Source organism: Corvus kubaryi, unplaced genomic scaffold (genome assembly GCF_017639235.1).
Source record: "Corvus kubaryi isolate FWS band 111438036 unplaced genomic scaffold, C.kubaryi_AGA036_p1.0 124, whole genome shotgun sequence".
Classification (NCBI taxonomy): domain Eukaryota; kingdom Metazoa; phylum Chordata; class Aves; order Passeriformes; family Corvidae; genus Corvus; species Corvus kubaryi.
Genome location: NW_024580659.1, coordinates 2,865,655 through 2,879,888, shown reverse-complemented (window position 1 = coordinate 2,879,888; position 14,234 = coordinate 2,865,655). Strand labels below are relative to the sequence as shown.

Genomic DNA, 14,234 nt, shown 5'->3' with positions numbered 1-14,234 from the left:
GTGAAATCCTGGCAGAACATACTATGTGGAAGGTACCTAACTCCATGAAGATAGCTATGCACCAATAAAGAGAAATTTTGTCTGTGCTGATGGGAAGTCAAAAGGCAAAGGCTACTTTTAAAAAGTGGGAACAGTCCAGAGCAGGACTGGCAGTCAGTGAGATCGCTCATCTCTTGCTCTGACTGCCTGAGCCTGATCAAAATGAGATATGGCTTTTCTGCTATTCAGAGCTACACTCATCAGAATCTACATGTTCCCTTCTGCTGAAAGGGCCTGTAACTGTTAGTGTTGCCCTGCTTGAGCAGTAACTGATTCAAGTTTTACCATGTCCAAGTACATCATCTGTAGGTAAAAGTGCTTTTCCAGGCACTGGCTTTCTATCAGAAGATCCTGGCTCCAGTCCTAGTGAGATCCACTCTTCTGGAGTTCGACAGTCATATTCATCATTGTCAAATACCTAAAAAGCAAGGACATGAGTGAAATTAAGCTTTACTTCAGAAACAAGAAAACACCCAAATAAAAAATTTTATGAGAGGAAAACATTCAAATTCAGTTCCTAAACGGGCTACAAAATACAGAAACCAGTCCAGGTGCAAAAGCTGTGCTGATCTTTAGTCACAGTTTTCTCCCAAACAGCAGTATCTGTACTTCCAGCCCTTTCCTGGGGAGAACAGACCAACACCTGGAAAGGTCTCCTGCAGCAATACTGCTGACTACTGTGCTCAGTAGGAAACATGAGGCACCTTCCCTTTGGACACACAAAGGACAATGAGGAGCACTCTCAAGGACTATCAGTTCTGACAAAAGTTGGGGGCACCCTGCAGAAGATGGTCAGCGTCTTGTAGAGACCCTTCAGAGCCCAAGACAGTTCCAAAGCATTTCCTTGTTTTGTTGCTTGCTGCGTCAATACTGGCTAAGTGTCCTGCCATCCTTAGAAACCTCCTGTGGTATAAGCAAGGAGACAGATCACAAGTACCAAGCATGCTCTCTTACCTTTAATGGGAGATAAATGGGAAAGACAGAATCTTTTGTCTCCTCAATAGGTGGAATATTGTCAGGGTCATAGTGCCTTGGCATCAGCTGATTAGAGTCTATCCCCTTGCTGGCTAAGAGCTCAGCAATATCAAAGGTGAGATACAGCCGTCTCCTCCTGGTTTAAATCAGAAGGGAAATAACCATTTGATGTGCCTATAAGCATTCCTATGCCTATGACTCCACTTTTTTACTGTGCACCCCTATCAGTAAAAATATTTTTAGTACACATTGCATTCATGTCTATTTCTTCATTTATAGCACAAAATAATTCAGTGGAAGTGACCTAGAATGATCAGTTACTCCAATCTATAAATTATATATGTGTACTACTGTACTAAAATATTATACCCATTATAGAGCATACACAAAACCACAAATTAAAAAAAGAATGACAAAAAGATGACATAAACACTATATAAAAACATTATTTTCTTCCCTCATCCCAGTGAATTGTCTTTTGCACCCTCTGCAATGTGTGCACGCCTCACTTTGGAGACCATTGCCTTTAAGGATAAGGTTTTCTTAAGGATTTTTGATATGTCATGTCTTGAAAACAAAAACCAACACCCTAACCTGCTGCATCCATTCCACAATGATGCCTGTAGCCATTTTCTGGTTACTTACCTCTCTTCTTCAACCTTCCGAGGGTTTTGCCCTGGAATCCGTTTGAAGGGCATGTGCACTTTGGGCTTAAATGATTGTACAGGGAAATCTGACTCAGTGACATCCTCAGTGGATGGTCCAACCATTTGCTGATCCAGGAGACTTTTGAAGTTCCCAGGCAGCTTCAATTTTGTAACTAAGAGACAAAGAGAAACACACGTCTGAAACCACCAGGCATCGCTTTGCTTTACATTCACACACAAACGAGGACTCTGCTGTCTACTGGGTTGCAGAAGTCACTTCACTAGATTTATAAGAGAAATCAAGCAGACATCAAATTAGAAACAGAAAGACAGACCTTTTTTCCCCCGGCTACAATATGTGATTGTGGTTTTCCAGTATCAAAATGATGGCATAGAAGAAACCTCCACTGAGGATTACTGTCATGCAGATTTTTAGGGGGCAAGGCACTGACCCGGCTCTAAGGAGCTCTGTTTTGTTCCCAGCTTTGCTATGGACTCTCTACATGATAGTGGGCAAGTTACTGTCTCCAGTGCACAGCTTCCATCACCCTCGGAAAGGGATGAGATTCCCCTGCCTCTCTGGGGGGCCCTGAGACCAAGAGTCAGTCATAGCTGGGAGGAGCTTGGTCAAGGTGGTGATAAAGGGCTTATGAATATTGCAGGGCAAAAGAAGTTGCTCAGGTCATCTTTGTCTGCTGAAGTGCCTATTCACACCTTGGGACAAACCTCTATCTTCTCAGCTTTTGCTCAAGCAAACCACCCACTCACATCAGCAATGGTGTGAGAAAAAAATGAGTTAAACAGCCAACAATCTCACCATTTGGCCAGAAGTTTTCAACAGAAATTTGGACTAAGCAAAAAGTATACATTTCCAATAACTGGCAGAAATTAAACCATGTCATTTACGCCATAAATAAACCAAACTGTTTATATTGCTAAACAAGTTGCAAATAATAGAACAGCAGCAAACTGGGAATTTGAAGCTTAACCTAAATTAAGTAATTGCATGCAGGCTTTAAAAAGCACTATTCCCTAGACAGAGCTAAGCATTGAACTAAAAATAGATTTTAGTGGAGTGAGAGATTTTCCTTTGATGAACTTTCACACTCTATCATGGAGAAACTTAAGGTACTGATTTGTAATTGGGTATTTTGAATGTCAAGCTTTGAACCCAATTGTTCACTGTATTGCATGTGCTTCTGGAGTCATGGATGTGACCCTTGATTTAAAAGCAATTGTGCAGAGCAGCCAATAATGCTAAAGCCAGGCATTTCAGGATGGTTAGGTACAGCAAGGCTCTTCTAAGAGGTCATTCCTTGTCCTTAAATGGCCCCTGACTCAACCCTTGTAGCTATATGTTGTCTGCTTAGAGACTAAAGGAAATGGCCACTAACTGGCTCCACTTTCTCTATTTCCCTCCCTCAGGAAGGGCAGCTAGCCTGGCACGAATGTGCTCTTAAACACTTGCATGGTCCACAACATAGTTTTGAGGAATCCCTAAAATGCAGCTCTTGAGCCTCGTGTGCATCTCTTGCTTGGGGTCTTTACAGACTGGCCCTGATTTGTACTTGTTGTCAAGGAGCACAGCTGTTCCAATTTAGTCACTTCATTGTTGCCAAATCCATGCACCATCCATTATGGCACTTTGTGCACTATCAACTATTTATGTCAATATTTAGTGTTTCATTTGCATTTACATTTCCAACCTGATGGCTTCTTCCCCCTTGAAGAAGCAGCAGATCATAAATAGAGTTCTGTCTCCACTTGTTAAAGATGAGTCTAGCTTGTCAAGATTCACTTGAGGAAGCAGTCATTTGTCCTCACTCATGAAAATAAATGTCACATCTAAGCACAGGAGGGTGGTATATACAGTTCCCATCTTTCTCTAAAATCCTCTCACACACACAGTTTCTTCCCACCCGCTGCCAGTCTATGATCCATATCCCCAGGAGTGCTCTAGGGGCCAGGAGAGTGCTGGCAAACCTTCAACCATTCTCTGTTCCTATATTTGAGCATCCATGACACAAGTGCTTGTAAGCAGGTGGCACCAGCAGCTCTGTACACACAGAGAGCCCTTGCATCTAGAGAGAACAATCTGCTCTGGGGTGCAGCTGGGTGTAGAATAAATAAATGAGAGAAGACCGTGATTTTGGCTATGGGTACCTAAATCCCAAATACAGCTCTCACAGGCAGGTCCCATTTTTTGGGGTTGCCATGTGCAGAGCCAGCAGTTTAACTTGATGATCCTTGTGGGTCCCTTCTAACTCAGGATATTCTATGATTTTCACAGTAAAGGGACATTGCTGGCTCCATGCACAGTAAGAACACATGCAAATTCAGTGTTCTCCTGGCAGTAGGACCAGAACTCCCACAGGCACCAGCACAGTCCACCCTGAACTCTGGGGTAAGTGGATATATCCAGGAGAAAAGGAAGAATGGTTTTACCACCCACTTAGATCACTTTGCTGCACCTCTAAACGAAATTCACTTTTCATGGGATATTCAAGCAGCTCAGCACCGTTCCTGAGCACTGAGAGGAAAATGAAAGCAGAGCATGAACCCAGAGGCAGCAGCCTAATTCCCAGCATGACCACTGTAGACAACCTTAAACAGTTATAGCCCAGTTTCCTGCCCCACCCGTTCCCTCAGTGTATTTACCTTTAGGGGTGTGCTGCTCCAGGTCCGCCTGGCTCACCAAAGACTGGGACACACACGGGCCAGCAGAAGCACCCTGGAATGTGAGAGAAGTGTCAGAGCACAGTCATGACACAGTGTGAGTGGGGGTCACAGAAGTCCAGAGAGAAAGTGTGACTCTAAGACTGACTTTACCAAATCTTTAGGAACAACTGAGACTGTGAGTAGTGGTCAGAAAAGGCTCAGAGACAGAAATACTTGAAAAGTTCAGCCCAGTGCACAGGGGCAGGGGATCTGCCAGCAGCATGTGGCCTGATGTCAGCTTAAGATGTTGACTGGGGGCTCATTAGGCAGCCAGTCATTAGGGTTTTATTACCAAATATCACCTGCAGTCACAACCACAAGCCTGCCCTGCTGTACTGGCATCCTAAATCCAGGCAATCGTGACAGTGCTGTCACTGGCTACTGAGGAAGGCAGCACAGCTCTGAGCAGGATACGCCTCATGGCTTCACTTTGTAAAGGTCAAGGCACAAAGGCGTCTGAGCAAAGGAAGTGCTAGGACCTGAGGTGAAACCTATATGTGTCCACACCAGCTGTACCATCAGTCTTCCCCTTTTGGGACAGTGCTGGAAAAAGAACTGCTCTTTTCACTTACCCCTGAGCTACTGGAGGTTCTTGGAGTAGGGACACCAGCAGAAGCCTCATTGCTGGTACTGGGACGGCTCCTACTCAGAAAATTCCTCAATTCCTTCCTTGCTTTCTCCATCTTCTCAGGAGAACAATGCTGTGACGTAACCCTGGGCTTGCTACGAGTGGAAAGACATTGAGCCTGTCACACACTGTATCTTTGGCACGCCTCCACACCCTCCCACAGTGCTGGATATCCTTGACTTGCTACGATGAGTGGGTAACACGGAAGGTTCGATCCCCTGATTCGATACCAACCACTGCATTCACAGCCTGGGGGCCATCAGACTCACGTGGCTGCCTCAATGGCTCACTAACTCTGGAGAAAGAGACCATTTTATTATTCCAGATGGGGTTTGGAGTGGGAAGACCAGCAGCATACACAAGAAAAGCTGCTTTCCTTAAGCAGCAGGGGCTTCCCGGATCCGTGGCAGCGTTCAAAAGGCTGCCAGGAGAATTTGAGTGAACTGGGACTACAGAAGAAGTACTACTTTTGCTGCACCCAAATCCCTTAAAAACATTGTCACACTTGACTCCAGTGGGAGTAGCCTAGGATACCAATGCAGCTACTTCCAGGTCTAAGTCTGCCTCTTCCATTTAAATAATTCACAACAGATATTTAAGCATCACCTAACACATATCAAAATATAGCTAGAAGCTCCCCTCTTTCTCCTCCTGCAGGGGATATTTTTGCTCAGCTCACAAATAATTTCTGCTCTTCCACCTTGGGAGATGCAAGTCCAGGCAAATATCACAGCTGTACATCTTTATTTTACAAAAACCTTTGTGCACTGAGAGATACCAGTTAAGAACAGCTCTCAGACTTCTGGCAGGAGGATAATGCAACCCTTGATTTTAGGCTTGTCTAAACACAGAGATGACTATTGTAACTAATTAGAACAGCTAAAGTGACACAAACCCCTCCAGCCTGCGCACACATGCACTGATATAATGATGTACACATACCTGTGTAGCTTATTCCTATAAATTATGAGTCAAAGCTCTCCATGGTGTCTCTCAAAGGTACTCCAAGGCCAATACAGCTTACTGATCAATTCCTGCTCAGGGCTAGACCCAGACTCCTCATCCAGCCCTACTTGACTTGTGGTTTGTCTCCTGAACCCTTGCTAGGACCTTTCTTACTTCTGGTAGCTCTGCAGTAGGAGTCTTCCAGCTTCCCACAGCTAAGCACTGCAAAGACCTTGCCTGGTCTTGCAGGCCACAGCTGGCACAGTACTTGTCTGGAGTCTCATCCTGACCTGCAGACAACGCCACGGAACCCCTTCCTGCCATGCCCTCTCTGCTCTGCTCTTGAATGGAGTGAAAACTCAGCTCGCCCTATACTCTTGATGAGAGAGGGCAATCTTTTCACAATTTCACCTTGCTGCCTGTCTGTGAGAATGAATCGGGTACAGGCAACAGGGAAAGCATTACATGCATGCCGGAGATAAGAGGGAATAACTGTGCTGGTTTATTACTGCAGGTTCAAGCCAGTGCACAATTTTGAGAGGTTGAATCAAAAAAGAAATCAGATAATAAATCAAGGTTACCATGATGCGAATCTTTTAAGTGAAATGGAGTAAACGAACAGATTGGAAAGACCTGGGAGATGAGATCAATAATACCCCCTCCCCTCCCTCAAGCTAGAAAATCTCAAATCTCTCTCCTCTCAGCTTTGCTTTGGCATGGCAACTGGAACCTCACACCCTGAAGAATGAATTTTCCATGGAGGATTTTGTTTTTATTAGCTATTTTATGCTCTGGCCATATCTATTTTAGCAGCCCAGCAGGACTGATTGGAATCAGCCAAGATCCAAGGATTCCTGATGAATCACTGCTGGACTCTTTCGTGCCTGCTGCACCGGCACCGAGAACAGCAGCAAGGCAGAACGACCCTGTGGTGCCTCTCCTGATGTGTCACCTGAGCGTCCTCTTCTTGGCAGCAGGGCCAACATGGTAACATGTACTTTTGCCTCTTAGGACCAGAATCCTAAACCCATCCAATTAAAGAAGCTAGCTCCAGGACACAAGGTTCATCTGAACCTGTAGTAGGGGTGAGTGACTGAATCCACTACCAGTTTAGCAGGACTGGCAATCTCTGCCTAGAACCAAAATAATGTGGCTGCTGCCCATGACAGACAAGTTCCCACGACTGGGGAAAGGTGTACCAAGCCAGCCCACAGCAGGCCTAATTCTTTGCCACTTTGCTCTCTGTGTACTCACTCACACTTCTGTAAAAGTCCTTCCTGAGCACTTATGTCAAAATAAAACAAACCCCTACTCAGTGTCCAGATCAAAAACATCCATCATGTTCTCCCAGCTGCACAGAGGGGAGGTCCTGTGTTTGCAACTGCAATAAAACCTGACACACACCACTTAAAATAAAGAACAAAACCAAGCATCCAAAGTTTTCCCAGCAATTCCCCAAACAAATCAGTAAAACAGCTTGTCTGAGAGCACTAAAGCTGATGCAGATATGGGAGAGCTGCTAAGCACAAAGGGAATCCTACTCTCCTGCCACCCCAGCTACTGGGATGTGTCTGGGTTTTCCAGCAGGGAGGTTTCCCAGAGCATGGTGGCGAGCTCGCTTCAGTGCCAGCCTCCAGCTAGTAGGTGGTTTGGCTGGTCCCATCCACCTCTCAGGAATGGTCTGCAGGCTGGTTTCAAAGACAAGAAGAGAGACCCTCTCACTTTTATTCAGCCTAGCTACTGAGTCAAGGAGTTGACTACAGAGCAGTTCCCTCTTTCCAAGCTTCCAACGCCAACAGCCTTTCCACCCCCCAAAAGAATGAGCAGCATGCAGACCTAGGGCTGTCCTCCCCTCCCTCCATCCAGGGGTGACCCTAGATCCTTATCCCTGGGCAGCAGAGCTTGGCATGGACTGCCAGGGCTTACAGGAGAGAACACCTTCCATCCTGCAGTGAGCACACAATGGCAGTTCAAGCTTTCAGCCAGCTCTGCTACAGCACTTGCTGATGGTACCACATAGCTTTTGCTCAAGAATTCCTTGGTTGTTCGAGGGATCCTGAGGAAGAGCAGTGAAACTGCCCAGTGCCCCGTCACACTCCAGCTCGGGACAGGAGGCCGGATACCTGCCACATTCACAGCCTTCAATCCCTTCCTACTTGGAGCACTTTCCTCAGGACTGAAGCTTTCCTTTGACAAGGAGAGGTACAAAGGTGGAGGAAACAGGAGTCCAGCTCGTTGCAAGTAGGTGAGATGTCTTCCTTAAAGCAGCTTCTCTGCCCTCCTCAGTAACCCTTCTCTCCCCCCGGCCCCTGCACACCTGGGAGCCTCTCCCTGTTCTTCGCTGGCTAACATCTGCCTGGCACCAAGCTGTCCCAGCTTCAGCTCTAAAACCTTTTCCCGACTGCTGAAACACCTATCTGTGCATTAGTTCAGTCATGCTCCCTCACACCTGAAAAGCATGTTTCCTAGACATACCAGGTACTATTTATGCTAAATTGAACTATTCAAAGTGAGAGCATATTCTTATGGCACTGCTGACACAACATTAGCTACAGTGTCTGTGTGTCATTGTGGCAAAACTATAATTACAATTTCTCGGTAAATCCAGGCTTTACACATCCACAAAGTCAAACTCCCACATGTCTTGCTCAACGTCTGGTACAAGCTTTTTGATCTGTTGCCTCTACTTCTATTCTTTGATGCAAAGCTTTGACAAAATGGGACTCTTTTCTTTCAAATCAGGTTCAAAATGGCTAAAAATGGCAACAGAGCAAGAGAATAGTACTTTAAATATCATCTAACCCCTAAGCAAAACCGCAGATGGAAATCTAGTATTTATCTAAAATCTATTTATCTGTGCATAGCCAGAACCCCAGCTACTAGACCATCTGGACACCAACATGCAGAAATTCCTTCTTGCTATAATTTAAGCCACACAAGGTAAGCTCAGACAAGGTGATGCATTCTCAACAAACTGCTTTAAACATTATCCTGTACTTCAAATCCCTTCTACCTTAAAAAGCGAGTTGACAGTAATTTCGAGTTTTATAGCAGCCCATTCCCTCCAACAATTTGCAAGGGTTTAAAATGGATTTTCCTCTGGGTTTTTAAGTGCATTCTTTTCCCCACGGGAAAGCACCACGCAAGCACCGCCCGAACCGGGGGGAGCAGCAGAGGCGGACGGCGGCCAGCGCTGCTCGGCACGGCCCGGGCTCGGCGGCACGGCCTGGGCTTACAGCCACGGTGGGTGCTGCAGGACACCCCTCCGAGCATTTGCACCGCGACTCCAACAACGTCGGTGTCATTTACGAAGCACAACACGGATCAAACAAGCGCTGCTGTTGGTTCCATTTCCGAAAGACCCCGGCTGCGGGAGGAGCAGCCCAGGGGCTGTTAACGTGCGACGTGTGGCGATGGGGCAGCGCCAGGAGCAGCTCCCGGCGCCCAGCCCGTGCACCAGCCGCGGGGACACCCCGCTCCCAATGCTCCGAGGAATCCTGGCCTGCCCGACACCTCCAGTGTCCTGGAAGCACGAGGGGACTCCCTCATGAGCCACCTGCGCGCCCACCCTCCCGGCCCAGCCCGGCGGGGCCCGCTGCAGCCCCCGAGCCCCTCCTCGGAGCCCGCAGCCCCAGGCCCGCTCCGGGGGCCGGCGGGGCCCTGCCCGGCCCTGCCTGCGGGCGGTACGCACCGAGCGACCCGAGTCCGCCCCGACGCCGCACGCGTTGCCACGGGAGCAGGGGCGGGCAGAAAGCTCCGGCTGGAGACTCCGGCTCCCCCCCCTGCGCGGGCCGTTGGGCTGGTCCGGAGGAGGCGCGGGGCAGCGCGGGCCGGGCAACGCCACGCCCGAGCCGGGGGGGAGCGCCCTCCTGGGAAGGCGGGGTCTGCCCCAAGGTGCAGCTGCCAGCGTGGGGCTGTGCAGAGCCCCCGGTGCCGCCCAGAGCCGCCACCGAGCCACCGCAGGGACACCGCAAAGCTCCCGGTGCCACTTCAGCTGCTGCCGCAGGGACGTCGCAGAGACCTGGAGCCACCTAAGAATCACCACCACGGAGTTGCCACTGGCGTCTCTGAGTTGCCGCAACGGGGACACCACAGAGCCTCCCCTGTGGGTGACTCCCACTGAGTCACCATACTAGGGCCAACGCAGAGCTGCCACCAGAGGCTACCGCTGTGGAGCACTGCCACCGAGCCACCACCAACCCGTGCCTTCCAGGGCTGCCAGCCCCAGGGTGCGGGTGCTCGGCCATCCCAGCAAGGAGCCACCGAGTGCCACTGGGGACAGCCCCCGTTCCCCATGCGAGGAAGGCGAGGGGCTGGGTAACTGCTGTTCCAGTGCCACCTTCCGCACCAGCTGACTGCCAGCCCTGCCGGCCACTGTCCAGGAAGGTCCAGCAGATCCTTCCTCCATCCCATCCCCAAAACCAGTGCAGGCGGGGAGGGTGCTGATGTAGAGCTGCACGATGGCTTGTCTAAGTCAACCTTGTGTACTCGTGAAGGTCTTGAGCTAAAAGACCGTGTTGGGTGGGGATGGGGGACTACTGGCCCTGGAGAACATGTCATCCTTGCAGAAGGAGAAGTGGCACTGAGGCATTGAGTCCTGTTGAACAGGGACCAACAAGCTGGTCCCCCACAGAGAGAATGGTGGGGGAGAGGAAGGAGGTGGAAGAGAAGAGAGGAAAAGATTTAAAGAGGAAAAAAACCCAAGCGATAAGAGATCTACTGTGAAGGAGTACAAAGGGCAGAGGAGGAGGAGGAAAGGATGAAACAGGAGATGAGTGGAGGCTCCTGCAGGAGGAGAGCTGTGGCAGGTGGGTGGGCAGGGGCTGGTTCATAGCTCTTTTGAGACCCCCAATCCCTGCTGGCCCTGTCCAGGCTGACAGTAAGTCCTGCTGCTTCCCAGCTCTGCACCTGGGAGAGGTGCAAGTCCTAGAATGCAGGGCCAGAGGAGCAGGACAACACAGCTGGCCCAAGGGATGCCCACATGGCCTTGTGTGTGGGCAGAGAATTAGACAAAGAGGCACCAGGATGGGGGGCATGCCGTGGGGAGGCAGAAGAGCCCAGGCCACGAGCACTGGCTCCTCTCCCTGCCTGGGTACCTGCCAGGGGCAAAGGGCCTGGTAGTCAAGGGTGGTGAGGCATTTGTGCATGTAAGGAGATGGGAGGTTTGGACAGAGAAAGGTGGGACAGATAGAGCCTCAGAGAAGAAGCACAAGCTTCTCCAGATAAGCAAGCTCCCTCCCAGCAATGCTCAGCTGCTGCCAAGGTGTTCACAGGATCAGTCCCACGCAGCAAAGAGGTCTCTGGGTGGATTTTCACTCCAGGCTGAGCTGCTCCCAGCCCCACTGAAAGCAGCGGATGCTGGAGAAACTCCCAGGTGAACGTCCTCTGTCATATTGCTGGCCTCATCGCTTTACTTAAGTAAGGAGTGGTGTTGGCTTGCCTCAATTATGTTTGATATAATTACAGCTCTTGCTGGAGTTCCCTGGAGTCACATCCCAGATGGCTTCTCTGATTGAGAGGAAACAATGGTGGAGCCCCGTTGCCCTTTGCATGGGAAAAATATGCATCTGTTTCATGCTGGCTTCATCCCCCCTGCCATGGGCTGGGATTCACAGCAGGTCTTGCTCTCTCTGTGGTCAGCTGGGCTTCATTTTTGACCAGGCTTTCAAAGTTCACCACAAAATGCTTCAGCAAGTCAGGAGGTGAAAGCCCCACTGATTTGACTGTCTGGGCCTTCACAAACCCATCAGGCCAGAACAGAAAGCGGACAGGTGTGTGAGCCATGTGCTCTCCACCCATGTACTGCCATGTCTGATCCATTCCCTGACCCGCTTTCAAAAGGCCTTTCTGCTTCTCCAGAGACTTGCTCCCAGGTGTTGCAGCAGGATTTGCTGGCAGTGTGTTCTGCTTCCATGGGTGCTCCTTTAGCCCAGGAAGACTGGGCAGGGGAATGTGGTACCCACTTGCAAAGGGCAGGTCCAAAATGGCAGTGGTGGTGGTTGGCACAGCCAAGCCATCTCTGTGCTTTCACCTTCGTATATCAGTCTGAGCTGAGATCCTGTCCCCAGCTGGGCCAGCACAAAAGGTTTAGTGGTGTCTTTTTTCTGACAGTTCTTCTTAGTGCTCCTTTTCTACCATGGGCTCTTTTGAGGCCACAGATTCATCCATACTTACAGGTGATGCTGACTTCCCAAGAAAACAGTTCTCCAAGAAGAGGTTCCTGAGTCCCTGCTGAAACACACTGGTCAGTGACTTACCCAGTATTTTTCTTAGTGCAAGGCTGTTTTGGGAGAAGGAATACACTACTCTCCCTGTCTCCTGTCACACGACTGGAGTGAAAGCATGAGCAAAGGTTAGCAGAGTCTGGACTCACAGGGGGGGAGAGAACTCTCCTTTCACACAGCTACCAGACATGAGAATTAAACCGTTTTCAGTAGATGTTAGGGTGTGAGCTGGCACTGGAAAGGAGAAATATGTTAAACATGCTAGTGGCTCATTCTGTCTCTGAGGCTCTTTTCTGACTGAAGAGCCCAGCTTTTCTCCTACTTGGTCTGAGCTGTTGGAGCTACTTTTCATGCCCTGCACTTTCACACATTTGTCTCTCATGCATCTATCCCAATCCAGTAGCCCAGGAAACCATATATCACACCACAACTCGCTTCTACAGAGAACAGCCTTCCCTTAGTTATGGGAGGAATAATAAAATAGCAAAAATCCCAGCTTCTGTGGACCTTGGAGATGATGTGCCGGTTGTTTTGTTCCATCACTTGCACCTACCCCCTACTGTGGGTGGCAGGCCCCATCAGATTTAGCAGTGTTTCCATACCCACCCCACACACATTTTGCTGAAGGTGTAAATGATCCTTAAAGCACAAGGCCACTAGAGAATAAGGCCCTAGATTTCTCTGTCTCCACACCTACATGTGTTCCCACACACAAGATACAGCATTAATCTAGCGTAAAACACCACACGTTGACGATGCTGCCAGTACTTTTGACAAAGTCCTCAGATTGAACCCCGAGACACAAAGCCATGAGAAAGCCATAAAGCAGGGAGAGTCAGGACAAGGTCTGGCTTCTTGTTGCCTGAGCACTTCTCTTGAAGGGGCAGGTTGATTCTGGGGAGGTGATATCAAGCCAGATTCTCTTTATATTCCTGCTGCTTTCAAAAGCTCTCTTGACACAAGGCTGTTACCTTGAATTCGGTCAGGCTGGGACCAGTGAGCAGTTTGTAGCTGCAAGTTCTGTACTTTCCAGCCAGCTTTTGCTTCAGAAAGCGAATGAGACTTTGACTCTGATGGTGACATTCTTGTTAGTCTCCACCACTGTGCCACAGTACATCATCTCCCCAGGGCGTGTTCTCTCACACTGGGGATCACACCATTAACCCAGCCAGAAGGCTTCCCCGGGGAATTTGCAGGCAGAGGTTACTTCCCCAAGGAAGACAGACAAAATGTGCGGGGCTCTCCAGAAGGAGGAAGATGACAGTGAGGATTACCAGGGCCAAGCCTGAGCAGGCAGGGAGTGGTGGGGATGGAGAAAATAAACAAGCCTCAGTGATGAGAGCTCAGCAGCGGTGGGCAGAGGAGCTTGCAGTAGCCATTTTCACACAATTGGTTCAGCTGGATTGGCCAGAACTGCCTCAAATGCAACGCTGCCATGTTCTCCATGGGGCTGCAGACAGAAAGAGCTCGTCAGCCAGCAAGTTCCCAGCAAGCTGGGAGATTTTTCCAAAAAGAGCCTATATGTACTTTTTAGGGACTTTGTTTCCAGAGACGGTTAGTGGCAGAGGTGCTCCCAAGTATCCCACCCTCTGGCTCCCAAATCCCCTGGAGCTAGACCTTTAAATTCCTCAGAAGTCCCAACAGATCAATGGCCAGATTTTATGCAGATGACAGGTTATCTGTCAGAATATCCACAGGGGGTTTGGAGCTCTGTGGCTCCACAGCAAATATGGGGCAGCTACTTCCCCTTTTCTTGCCTGCTTCTAGAAAAGCTGGAAATTTTCCCTGAAGCTTCCAGAGGAACTTCAAACTTTTCATGAGAGACAGAGGCATCTTGGCTCCCTACCACAAGAGGACTTGCTGGGGGGCTTGGAGAGTTCTGGTTCAAGTCTGCGGTCTGAACCAGACCCATCAGGCTCAAGCTTAAATCTCCTCTCATCAGGTAAATGTCGAAACGATCTGGCTTTGAGCAAAAATTCCAGCCTTTGCTGACAAACAGTAACAGACTCCTGTGAAAAGGCTTTCTCTCAACCAACTGGCATCTGATCAAGGAATCCC

At 49.2% G+C, this 14,234-nt stretch overlaps 1 protein-coding gene across 1 annotated transcript in view; it reads right to left on the bottom strand.

The window, feature by feature from the left end:
- DNAH1 (dynein axonemal heavy chain 1) overlaps positions 1-9,718 on the bottom strand; it is a 71,482-nt gene extending 61,764 nt beyond the window's left edge. Inside the window, exons 1-6 of the mRNA XM_042019827.1 lie at positions 9,644-9,718; positions 4,952-5,102; positions 4,320-4,392; positions 1,660-1,834; positions 994-1,150; positions 325-457 (exon numbers count right to left, since the gene is read on the bottom strand). Coding sequence (XP_041875761.1) covers positions 325-457; positions 994-1,150; positions 1,660-1,834; positions 4,320-4,392; positions 4,952-5,062 — 649 coding nt within the window. The 5' untranslated portion in view covers positions 5,063-5,102; positions 9,644-9,718. The remainder of the gene's footprint in view (positions 1-324; positions 458-993; positions 1,151-1,659; positions 1,835-4,319; positions 4,393-4,951; positions 5,103-9,643) is intronic.
- Between the last annotated feature and the right edge of the window lie 4,516 nt (positions 9,719-14,234).